At 42.7% G+C, this 12,628-nt stretch overlaps 1 protein-coding gene across 1 annotated transcript; it reads right to left on the bottom strand.

The window, feature by feature from the left end:
- Positions 1-7,615: 7,615 nt before the first annotated feature.
- On the bottom strand, positions 7,616-12,031 carry LOC124529194 (HLA class II histocompatibility antigen, DP alpha 1 chain). The gene is given in 5 exon segments (XM_047103051.1): positions 7,616-7,642; positions 7,645-7,766; positions 7,988-8,269; positions 8,648-8,893; positions 11,932-12,031. Coding segments are annotated over 5 exon segments (777 nt in total).
- Positions 12,032-12,628: the final 597 nt, after the last annotated feature.

Here is a 12,628-nt window from a genome sequence, read left to right as displayed (position 1 = left end):
GAAAACCAAAATGGAGACATCATAATCACTTTCCTGGGATCGATGGAAATATCTTTGGAATTGATCCTTGAGTATTTTTTATTTGTAGTGACTTCTGTGAATGGATAATTTTCTTCATAATTTCGTGTTGATTTTTTGTATCATATAGGAATTCACTGATTGTTATTAAGTAATGATATATTTTACCCTTTCATTCCTTTGATATTTTTGGAAGTCTGATAATAATTTGATCGTTCCAGATATGTAATCAGAATGCAAAAATATTATTTTACTCCTAATTATTACTATTTTTATTTCTTCTTGAAATTTTTATCTTCTTTATATGAGATTTCTCTGATACTTTACCACTCTGTAAAATTAACTCTCTGCTTTGTAAAGTCTTTTTCTTTTATAAATTTGTCATTTTCTTGGGGCGCCTGGTGGCTCAGTCCATTAAGCATCTGACTCTTGGTCTTGGTTTCGGCTCAGGTCATGCACTCACAATTCGTGAGTTTGAGTCCATCAGGCTCTGGGCTAACAAGCACAGAACCCACTTCAGATCCTCTGTCTCCTTCTCTCTGAGCCTCCCCTACTCGTGCTCTCTCTCTCTCTCTCTTTCTCTCAAAAAATAAATAAACCTTAAAGAAATTGTCATATTTTTATAAATTTGTGTAGAACTATAGTAAACACCTCTGGTACTTAATAACAAAATGATAGAACTTATATTGTTAAAATTGTTTCAACTATTTCTCTGTTTTGAATTAGCCTTACACTTATAATAATGAACATTTTTTGATTCCTTACTATGTGCAAGGCTCTGTTTCAAGAGATTCACAAATACTGAATATTATCCCAGTTAGATTTCCCAATAAACCAATGACATAGGCTCCATAATAATCTCCATTCTACATGAGAGGAAACTAGTCACAATGGGTTAAAAAAAAATGAGGAACACATATCAGGAACCACATATAAATTTGTTTGTAGGGGATCATTTGGTGTTTAAAACTTCACTACCACCCCCCAAAAATATTGAAATGCAAAGAAAAGATGAACCCTGGGGTTTAACAGTAGGGAGTCCAATCCCTCTAGATCTTCAACACATTGTTTAGGATTTGCTCCATTCCAAAACACATCCAGGTAAGGGGGATGGTGTTCACCATGGAGGGGGAATGACATTCCTTGGGATCTGTTCCTAGGAAGAAAATATATAAAACAATCAAGCCTTATGACTCAGCCAGTTGCTCAAAATGAGAATCTCTCTCCTTATGTTGTCTTCAGTGAATCTTACACCGTAAAGAATCATGTGCTTTACCGCAAACTTCTGTCTGGTGAGTGACAATTCCTGCTTATTGGTTCCTTTTTCAGAATCTGACCACAGCCAGGCAATACAGAAGGCTGCCCAGGCTCATCATCTCTAATATTTTAATATAGCATATGCTATATTAATATATTTTAGGAGTGAGGCTTATTGAGTGAGAGCTGCTCTGACTGCAAGCCTCTCAGCCCCTGTCCTTTCCCAGGCTCCAGGATGGCGGTCCTGAGGATCACCGGGGCCCCAGGGATGGCAACTTCATGTCCTTGGTGATGCTGAGCTCCCCTTTGATTCAGAGCAGAAACACCCCAGGTAAGTACAGAGCTGCATTCTTGGAGAACCTGCCTCAGGGAAATGGCCTTGGGGGGCCTTCCATGTGGGCCCACTCCCTGAGAAAGGCTTTGGGGCTCTGATACCATGCAATGGCTGCTAGTCTCACGAGAGAGAAAAGGAAATCAGGGCATGCGTGTATGATACCTGGTGGTCTGGAGTGATTTTGAAGGGACAAGTGTCTCACAGAGGGGTCATCAAAATGGTATTTCAAAATCTATCAAAGATCAGAAAGGGGAAATTATGGTTAGTCTGAATTGTTCAAGATCTGAAGATCACTCGATAGAATCAGTGCACCAGGTAGAGGCCCCTTCCACAGAACCAGGCAGGAACCCTCATTCCATGACCAGTGATGGCCAGAGCAGCAGAGGAGGGTGATGAGGACAAGCTTTGGTTAAGCCCATAGGATACATGCTGCAACTGTCACCTCTGCATCTTCCCCCCTCCACCCCTGCACCTTGTCCAGAACTCCCACATCCAGCACAGTAGGATAGGGCCAGAGAGGAAGCGAGAAACAGGAAGTGGCATCCTTCTTAAGATGCCCCTTATGCATAATTTAATATTATAACTTCTGGGTTTCTGTATCAAATCCTCATAGCACCTCTGAATTTCTAGTTCCAATTCACCACCAAGAATAGAATGGTGAAACAGTTTATGTTAAAATTCTCCAACTGAAACACATACTCATCCATATTCCCATATTTTGTTCCAGGCCCACAGACCCAGTAGGCGATGTGACCTTAATTGACAATTGGGACTTGAACATCAGTAAAGTGGTTAACAAACTGGGATCTAAAGTAAAGCCTGACAGGATGGGGCAGGTGTATCAGAGGACTAATGAGTACAGCATGATTTGGTATAAAAGAACATTGAGTCACAAAGAGCTTAACAACTTTATTATAGGAAACTCCTGCAAAACAGTGTGTCTACTGAAAGATGGGTCTTTTCTGATGCCTAGAGGAAGACAGGAGTGCTGAAGGTCAGAGTCCAGAAGTGGTCAGAATTCTGGGTGAAATAAAGGGAGGTGATCAAAGGAGGTTAGCATCAGGATAGACACAATGAGAGGAATAGTTCAGGGCAAATCAGCCCCACAGTGACACCAACAATCTTGTGCCCTCTACCCCATGCTATAGGCTAGGGAAGTACATTCTCTAGATCTGACAGGCACAGAAACTGCAGTAACTACATCCACATTACAGGTCCAGGATATGTGCTCCTAGGGAATTGAAGATATAGAGACTGGGGAAAGGCCTTAGAGTCTTAGAAGGCACCAGAGATGTCTAGCATACGCAGGTATTTATTAGTCCTTAGGATTACTCTGAAAAGATGCTCTATGGGGAGGAGTCTATAGACCAGGGCCTATAGACCATCCTGTGTGGGAACCAAATTATCACCTACATCAAATTTCAACATTTATTGAGTACTTCCTATACGTCAGGCCCTTTTCAGGTGCTAAGTGTGAGTAGAATCACAGACAGGAAGTAATTGGAGGGGTGTTTGGGGACATCAGTCATTGGTGCTGAGGAGGACAGAGATTCAGAGGCACTGGAGCTTTAAAGTAGATCTGATGTTGGGGACTCCCCTATGTCTTCTGCCACATAAAGATTGTCCCCTGTAGTAGGGCAAACATAGTGGGGTTAGGATACCCAGTTTGGCATCGAATTCTCCATCCCTTTATGCCTGTCTCTTTCATTTTCTTTCTTCATCAGCACTTCAGGAGAAGGCGGTCTTCCCAGCAGATGTTGCAGGCCAGTGAGAAGTCAAAGGGCACCGTGAGGAGATGCCATTTCACTCTTCTGCTCTCGTCAGCCCACGTGCTCTGAAACTCCTACGACAGTGAGGCCCAGCAACGAGATGATGAAAGTTGAAGGAGGTAGGAGTTGGGCTGCTCTTTAAAGGGTCACCAATAACCCTTCAATATCGGCCCAGTGGATACTTACCATACCTGCCAGATTATAAACACGTAACATCATTAGCTACTTCCTCCTTCCTGAAACTTCTGCTCCCTTGCCTTAGGCGATGAAATATTCTTCTAACTTTCCTGCCACTCTGCTCCTTTGAAGTCTCTCTGAACACTTCTCTTTCTTACATTTTATATAATGAAAATAAGATAGGCGGTACCGATGTACAAATCACAGGGTGTCTAGTTTTCACTCGTGCTACATGTCCAGTGTGCCAGGAGGGTAGCTCTGCTAATTGTAGTTGCTCAGGGAGATGGGTTGAGAGACCTTCTTCGACACCTGCCCCCATAAGTTCCCAAGCAGAGTAAAGGGCCCCAATGAATCATACACTGGCTCTTAATGATCCCTCCCAGAAATAACATGTCACTTCTCACATTTTGTTATCCAAAGTAAATCACATGGCTGTATCTAATTTCTTTTTTTTTTTTTTTTAATTTTTTTTTCAACGTTTATTTATTTTTGGGACAGCGAGAGACAGAGCATGAACGGGGGAGGGGCAGAGAGAGAGGGAGACACAGAATCGGAAACAGGCTCCAGGCTCTGAGCCATCAGCCCAGAGCCTGATGCGGGGCTCGAACTCACGGACCGCGAGATCGTGACCTGGCTGAAGTCGGACGCTTAACCGACTGCGCCACCCAGGCGCCCCTGCTGTATCTAATTTCAAAAGAGTTGGAATCTTTGGCGGTAACAAAGTACTCAATAAGTACACATTAAATAAATAATATATTACTCACTTATACCAGACACCTGTATTGAGGACCTACTTTGTACAAGGAACTATGCTAGGCTTTGTGAGTAAAAGGAGCTTCCGGCTCCTAAAAGGTTTACAAATTACCTACTGACCTAAGGGCCTCTGGGGTGTTGGCAATGTTCTATTTCTTGACAAAAGTAGTAGTTACATGGGTGTTTGCTTGATAATCATTGGCTGTGCCTTACTGTTTTGTGTATTTCTTACATATGTCTGCCGGTTCACAAGAAAAGGTTTTAAAAAGAGAGGCAAAGGAGAATATTTGTAATTTGAGGCAAAAACAAGAAATCAATAAATCAAGCAGAAAAACTGAGTTTTAAGAATGGTTGGAATAAAGAATATTTACATGAAACAACTATTGTCATGTCCACAACTGGAGAATAATTAATAAAGAAGAGGCCCAACAGAGGAATGCTCTCGAGGGCAATATGAAAAATTAAACAATAGGAAATATAAAAGAAAAGCCATGAGACATGAAGGATAGAAACTAACATTCTGGCATTTGGATAATTAGACACCTAGAAAGTGGGGAAAATAGTAAAAAGAGATGAAAAGATTTCCAGGCTTTATAGAAAGATGAAATCGCTTTGGCATGGTGCATTGATGACAAATAGATTTTTTAAAAACATCTCTTTTAAAAACATATCTAATTACATTATAAGAAAATTGTAAGAACTTCAAAGACAAAAAGAAAATTCTCAACATTTGCAGAGAGAGCAGTTGCACCTATAAAAGAACAAAAGCAGGGGTGCCTGGGTGGCTCAGTCAGTTAAGCATCTGACTTTGGCTCAGGTCATGATCTCACAGTCTGTGGGTTTGAGCTCTGTGTCAGGCTCTGTGCTGACAGCTCAGAGCCTGGAACCTCCTTCAGATTCTGTGTCCCTCTCTCACTCTGCCCCTTCCCCACTCATGCTCTGTCTGTCTCTGTCTCAAGAATAAACATTTAAAACAATTTTTTTAAAAAAGTAGTGCCTAGGAGAAAATGTTTAGGTTTTAAACAAACTTTATCAGGAAAGGAAGCCTGAAAACAAATGTGCTAATCATTTCCATTAAGAGAATGGAAAAGTAGAAAGACAGCAAAAGAAAAAAAAATGTAAATGATAGAGACATGGGCAGAATTTAGTGAGCTAGAAAACCAAAAATAGGGAAGATAAACAAAATCAAAATTTGATTCAGTGGAAGGTTTAAAGAGGTTGATAGATCCATCTGGCAACACTCTTAAGGAAAATGTAGGTGATTCACAATGAAAAGGAGAAACAGACATTTTTAAATGAAAAATGCTTGTTATGAGCAATTCTATTCCAATAAATCTGAAAATTTAGATTAGATGGATACATTTCTAGAACAACACAAAGGTCAAAACTACAGGAAGGAATAGGAACCTGAAAAATAGAGTAATGAGCATCAAAGACAGGCTTGGGAAGCAAAGACTACTTTGCCCTGTCCTAATGTGCCAGCTAGGGCATTTCAAAAACAAATCGTTCCTCTCTTATACATGCTGTTCTAGAACACAGAAAAGGAGCAAAAGCTTTCTAAATCATTTTCTGGGGCTGGTGCATCTTTATTCTCAGAGCCAGCTATTTTCTCGTAGTGCATGAGAAGAAAATTATGGATTAATGTCAGCCATGTCACTGAATTCAACAATGTATTACAAGCATGATTCATTTCGATCAAATAAGGTTTATCCTAGGATAGTGTTAAGTCCCTGACCATTAGCTTATTTTATTGTAATGTAAGTGCCGGACATTAAGCTTTTGATTGCCAAGGCATCCATCTCAAACACATCCATTGAAAAGACAAGGGTGGACTGATACACAACTAGATAAAGAGCCAGGTGGCCCTGCCTGATGAAGTTCCCCTTTTAGAAAGCCCAGGGTGACCTAGATAACCACTTGAGTGACGCTGCTTTTCTCTTCCTGCACTTTATTTTTTTTTAATTTTTTTAATGTTTATTTTTGAGAGAGAGAGAGTCAGAGACAGAGAGACAGAGTGTGAGTGGGGGAGGGGCAGAGAGGGATTGGAAGACACAGAATCTGAAGCAGGCTCCAGGCTCCCAGCTGTCAGCACAGAGCCCCATGCGGGGCTCAAACCCTCAAACTGTGAGATCATGACCTGAGCTGAAGCTGGAGGCTTAACCAACTGAACTACCCAAGCACCCCTGCTTTCCTGCACTTTAATTCCAGCTCTTATGTTTTAAATTCACCAACAAAGAGTGACCCTGTGAAATCAGAGGCACCCCTTCCTCAACCCCAATAATGGCAGATCCCCAGGTGTCTCCCTCCCCCCACACCTCACTTTGTGGCTCTGGGCATGCCAAGTGCCTTCCAGGACTTGTGAGTAATAAATTAATAAACCTTGTTTTTTTCAAAGTTCCCTAATGGTTGTTGCGGAGGAATGTCTTGCAGTCATAAGAACCACAAGGGCCAATAGGGCCACAACATTGGCTCCTTTCACTACAAGTAGTAGGGACCCAAGCGAGTGCCCCTAGGCATTCCTAGCTGATCACCATCATTACTTTATATCAGTAGGCTGCGATCACACAAAATACCTAGGAATGCAGTGAGGTTTCAATGTTAGAAAATCTATATATGACCCAAAAAGTCAATAAACCAAAAAATAACATTCATATTAACTTCAAATGAATTCAACTCAATACTTGCATAAACAGAATTTGATCAATTTTACCACATGGCAAGGATTATAAACGAAAAATCTATAGCAAATATATCTATGGAGAAATTAAATCCATTCCTTTTAAGATTATGCAAAAGGTAGGATATCCTTTATTATTACAAATGTTTAACATAGTATTGAAGGTTCTAGACATCACTACGACAACAAAAGAAAATCAAGGCTATGAAGATTGTAAGGGAGAGAGAAAATGGCCGTAGATAATATAATCTACATATTGCAGAAGACGGAGCTCTGGAACCCCAATGCCCGAGTCCAAATCCAGACTCTGTACCTTTCAAGCTGTGTGACCTTGGACAGATTCCTTCACCCTCCTCCTGTCTGCTTCCCACTCTGTATGACGGGGAAATAATGGTATCAACCTCCAAACATAAATGAATACATAAGAAGCCTATAGAATAGAGCTTAGTAAATAGTAAGCAACTCAACTAATGTTCTTTATCATTGTATTATTTTAATCTAGGTCAGTGATTCTGAAATGCAAAGTTCTCAAAGAACCCCTGTTGAAGTGTTTCTCCTTCCCACCCACTACCCATACCATGTTGCTCCTCTTTTGCACTGTGTCCCTAGTACCCCCAGCTCTGGGATAACTCACAGGGGCCCCTGCACCCAGGGATGTTGTCGGGCCTCCTGGTCTTCAGGATGATGGTGCCAGTGATGATGCCCGCCACGCCCACCACCAGGCCCAGGGCACAGACCACAGTCTCCATTGTCTCAGGCACCTCGATAGGCTCCTGGGCCTCTGGGGCACAAAGGAAAAACAAGAGTTAGAAAGTGCAGAGAGCAGGAGCTGGCCTCAGGTTTGGGGGTATAAAGAGTTAGAAACAATGAGACCACCGGTGAAATTTGGATAAAGTGGCAATAAAACACATGGGATTAAGAAAAGCAGGTGCTGTGGAAAGATGGATCCTGGAAATAGAGAGGGTGTCAGGACAGTGCTGGCAAAAGGAGGGGGCTCCATACCCCAGTGCTGAAGGAGCGGCTGGTCCAGGCCCCAGTGCTCCACCTTGCAGTCATAGACATCTTCAGCCGTGGGAATGAAGGTCAGGTAGTGGAACTTGTGGAACCTGAATTCTGTGCTAGGCAGGAAGATGCTCTCAGCCACACCTTTGGTGACCGTCTGCCCATTGCACAGCCATGTGACATTGAGCACAGGCGGGAAGAACTTGTCCACATGGCAGATGAGGGTGTTGGGCTGTCCAAGCTCCACAGGCTCCTTGGGAAACACGGCCACCTCAGGTGGCTCTGAGAAAGGACAGAACCTGGTGAATCTGCTGCCTTTGGCTGTATCTCAAAGGACCCCACCACCCCACCACCTATATTCTCCAGGTTAGGGGCCACCTCCCTCAGGCTGACCCTTTGCCCCCCACAGGCTTCCAGGTCAAAGTCATAGCTTCTCATACTCCTGACTGGCCTCCTTCAGCCTTCTTTTTCTTGAATAAGAAGAAAATGTCTCCTTCGATGACATAACCACCCAGCTTTGTGAGCCGAATACTGTTCACTCACAGGGAGAGAGAGGTTCATTCATGAGTGGACATCTAGGTCTCCCATTCTCTATGCAGCAGATGGGCTCTCCCATCCCTGCAGTTGGGTAGTAGAGAAATAAGCAAGAGCAAGCAGTACCATTTGTGGCCCTGGTGTGGTTGGACCGTTGGATCAGAGTGTTCAGGTTCTTCTTTGCTGTGACAATGTCAGCAATACCCCTCCAAGCATCAAAGTTGAAGGCATGAATAAACTCTGGCAGATGCCAGATGGTCTCCTTCTTATCCAGATCCACATAGAACTGCTCATCCTCAACAAACTCAAACATGTACTCTCCAGAGGGTCTGTGTGTCTGGACAAACTGGACATATGTTGACACGTGGCCCACTGCACGAAGAGGAAGAAGGGAGATTGAAGAACAGGTGACTATGTAAGAAAGTAAACAGAACACAGGAAGCAAGGAGATAAGGAAATAGTAATAACATGAATGAAGAACACAGAAAATGAGAAATGCAAACTGAAAGAAAAGAAATGGGAAGAAACAATGAGAGATATGACTTACTGAAAATTCAGGTTGTTTCCCTTTATTCCAGAAAATTTAAGCATCCATCACTCCAGTACAAGAATAATCACAATGAACACAATAATAAGGTAATATTTATGGAGAACTTACTATGCATTCAATTTATTCTTTGCAACTTCATACCCCCAGGTAAAGCATTCTTTTGCATATTAGGGACCTGCCCACAGAGGGTAAATAACTAGCCCAAGTTAGCACAATTCATGCTGAAAGGAAGATGGAATCATCCACTCCATCCACACCCACAACATCTCAGAAGCCTTGCAGAAAAGACATATAAAGTTAATGATAAAGTCACAGAGTGGGGTGGGAGAAAGGGGAGAGTGGAATAAAAATCTTCTGGAGTGGAAAATTTTTTAAATTGTGAAGGAAATGAAAAGACATCCAGAGTCTTGGTGCTACTTACAGACTTCTAGTTACTGTTTTAGCTTTACATGATGGTAGATCATGTAACCTTGTCCACAACACCTTCATTTAAGGCATTTTAAATTTTCAAGTATTATTCACACAGCATTCACAAATTTTCTTGTTGACTTTATGTTTTTAAGGGTAGTTTCCACTGGAAATAATAGTTGTTGCGTTTGAAACACCTATGGCATAGCATCTTAGTTTTACCTGATGTGTAAGAAACAACAAAAAGTTATACAATAACAAAAAATCTATTGGTATTACAGTAAAACAATAAAAATGAGACAGTTTGGGGCTAAGAAAAGGAATTAGGAGGAAGTGACGCTCCAGGGCTCACTGGTCTAGCATCCGAATCAAAGATTCAAAGAGTATCCCTGCAGCTCCAACACAAGAACTAATCCTCTCCTTGGATGCTTCTAGTGACAGGATTCATTGTCTCATGCAAATGCTTGGGGACATCCACTGAATTTAGTGACTACAAAATCCTCACCTACAGAAAAGAAGATAAAAGAAAAAGAAAGAAGAAAACATACAGGCAACAGACATGGCTACCCGGACATAGTTTGTTCATCCTAAGATATCTCATTTTTATTGTTTTTGCAAAGTCTTAAAACTAAAGGTCTGTGCATTGTGAAGCAAATTATATTCTTACAGATGTTCACTTTCATTCAGTCAAAAAAAGCCTTAATGTGAACCTTGACTCTCTAGGCATTAAGGCTATAACTCAAAAGACATGGTCCTTGTCCTCAAGCTGAGATCGAAAGAATGAGAGAGACAAAGACGATTCATATATATGTGGTCATCACTACTGCATTATCACAGGGTACATACAGGTGCTGCTTGGGAGCAAATGGAGAGCATTAAAATGAGATTGAAGTAAGGCTTCCTAGAGATGGTTTTTATGTGAGGTTAGCAGAGACAGAGAGAAGTGGTGTCTCTAGCAGGAGACGTAGGAGCAGAGAGGCATGGGACTTCTTGGAGGAGGGTCGGAGGGTGCTACGGCAGCTCGGAGGATATGGAGAGCTTACTTTAGGACCTGCCTTGTATGATAATTGCAGGTGTTTGAATTTGATCCAGAGCCCCTGGAAAATCACTGAAGGGTCTTCAGAGAGTAACACAATCAGATTTGTACATGAAGGTGGCAGCTATAAGGATGATAGATTAGAGGAGGCTCGTTTGTAAGCAAGACCAGTAGGACTCTTCAGCAATCAGGTGGCAAGTGATGAGGGTGTAGATAGGGCAGTAACATGGGGTAAGAAGAAGAGAGGATGGATTAGAATGACACTGAAGAGATGAGAAGCCACAGGACTCAGTAAGTACTGTGGTGGAAACAGGGATATGAAGGAGTCCAAAATATCCAAGCAACATGGAGAATTGTGGCACCAGTGACTGAAAAAGTAATGAAGGACAAGGAAGTGGTTGAGAGAAGAAAAAGTGTTCTTTGGGGGACATAATGAGTTTGAATTTCTGGGTGACCAAGTGGAGTTGATTTGAGAGCAGTTGAAATAATGGATGGATCTCAGGCTAGACTGGGCCGGTGACATAGACTAGGAGTCCTCATGGTAGGTGAAGTTAAAAGCTTGGATTGAGTCACCCAAGAAGTGTACAAAGTCATCATAGTAGGGTCGGAGTGTGTGGTCCTGCGTCCTGGCAACAAATATGGACATTCAAAAAAGAGGCTGGGGGCACCTGTCTGGCTCAGTTGAAAGAGCATGTGACTCTTGATCTCGGGGTCATGAGTTCAAACCCCACGCTGGGTGTAGAAATCACTTGAATAAATGTTTTTAAAAAGAGGCTGTAAAGGAGACGACTAATGAGTGGGAAGAAAACAAGGAGGAAGTGTGCTCCTCAAGAACAAGAGAAAAATTCCAGGAAGGAGGAAGTGGTCATGTCGCAAATATTACTAGTGACACAGGTAAGATCCACACGGACAAGTGACTACTGGTTTTCATTGTAGGGAGACCACTAGTGGCCCCACTGAGAGCAGCATCAGATGTGAGGAGACAAAAGGGAGAATGCAGTGGGCTGAGGACTGAGTGAAGCAGGGGAAAGTCCAAAACAGGCATTGCAGACTCCAATTTCAAGAAGTTTACCTCTAAAATTTAAGAGAGACACACAGATTGTCCAGAAGACACAGAGCCATGGCTCTTCACTCATCCACACTGTGACATGGAGCTCATGAGACATGTTCTCTGCCTTTTAATTTCTAGGTTGAGAATAATAAATGCACTCCTGCAAAAGCTGTTGTGAAAATGAAATGAGAGTTGGCACTTGGTCAGGTTCAATAAACACTGGTTCTTGCTGCTGTCAGAAAGAAAAAAGCAGAACACCTCATACAAGAGGAAGAAGGAAGGGGAGAAACAGGAGAGAAAACAGCACCTGTGGGCTACAAATCTCCTTATAGTCCACACCCTCTCTGGCCCACCAGAGCACTCACCCTTGATGGCCCCAGTTCCATGGGGGCTCAGAAGGGCAGCCAGGGAGATGACTCGCAGGATCATGACTTGGGTCTGGAACCTTATGTCTTCAAGGTGCATCTGCAGTGACTGCTGTGAACCAGCCTGTGAAGAGAGAATGAGGTAGTGCAGGGCAGGGCGGAGTTCTGAATCCAGGACTTACTTCCCTATCCTGTTGAGGGAGAAGGGGTGGAGGTGAAACAGCTCAACCAGAAAATGTCAGAAGAGGCATCTCTGGCCAGGAAAGAAAATGATAGAACCACTGGGAGAGGAAGGGGGAGAGCTGTCAGGATGAAGGTGGCCCGGAAAGTCCCAACCTCTGTGGGATTTGGGAATAAGAGAAAGAAAACTAATGAAGAGACATCATAACCATCTTCCTCTTTGCCTGGCTGGCTCAGTCAATAACAGCATGCTACTCTTAATCTCAGGGTTGTGAGTTCAAGCCCCACATTGGGCATGGATCCTACTTAAGGTCCCTCCATAGTGAACACCATCCCCCTTGCATGGGCGTGTTCTGGGACAGCACAAGTCCTAAGCAGTGTGTTAACCATTTAGAAGGTTAGACTGTCGATCCCAGAACTCAGAATTAGTCCTGGGAGCTGTACAGGCAGTCACTCAAGATGTGTGGTGTGTATTTTCTCCTCTCAGCAGTTCTGTAGATCTTAGAAGTAAAAAGGG

The sequence above is a fragment of the Lynx rufus genome, unplaced genomic scaffold, assembly GCF_022079265.1.
Source record: "Lynx rufus isolate CCGP_SWC_20201006 ecotype Redwood Valley unplaced genomic scaffold, mLynRuf1.p SCAF_6, whole genome shotgun sequence".
In the NCBI taxonomy this organism is placed as follows: Eukaryota; Metazoa; Chordata; class Mammalia; order Carnivora; family Felidae; genus Lynx; species Lynx rufus.
Note: the sequence above shows the minus strand (reverse complement) of the source record. Positions and strands in the feature narration are given on the sequence as shown.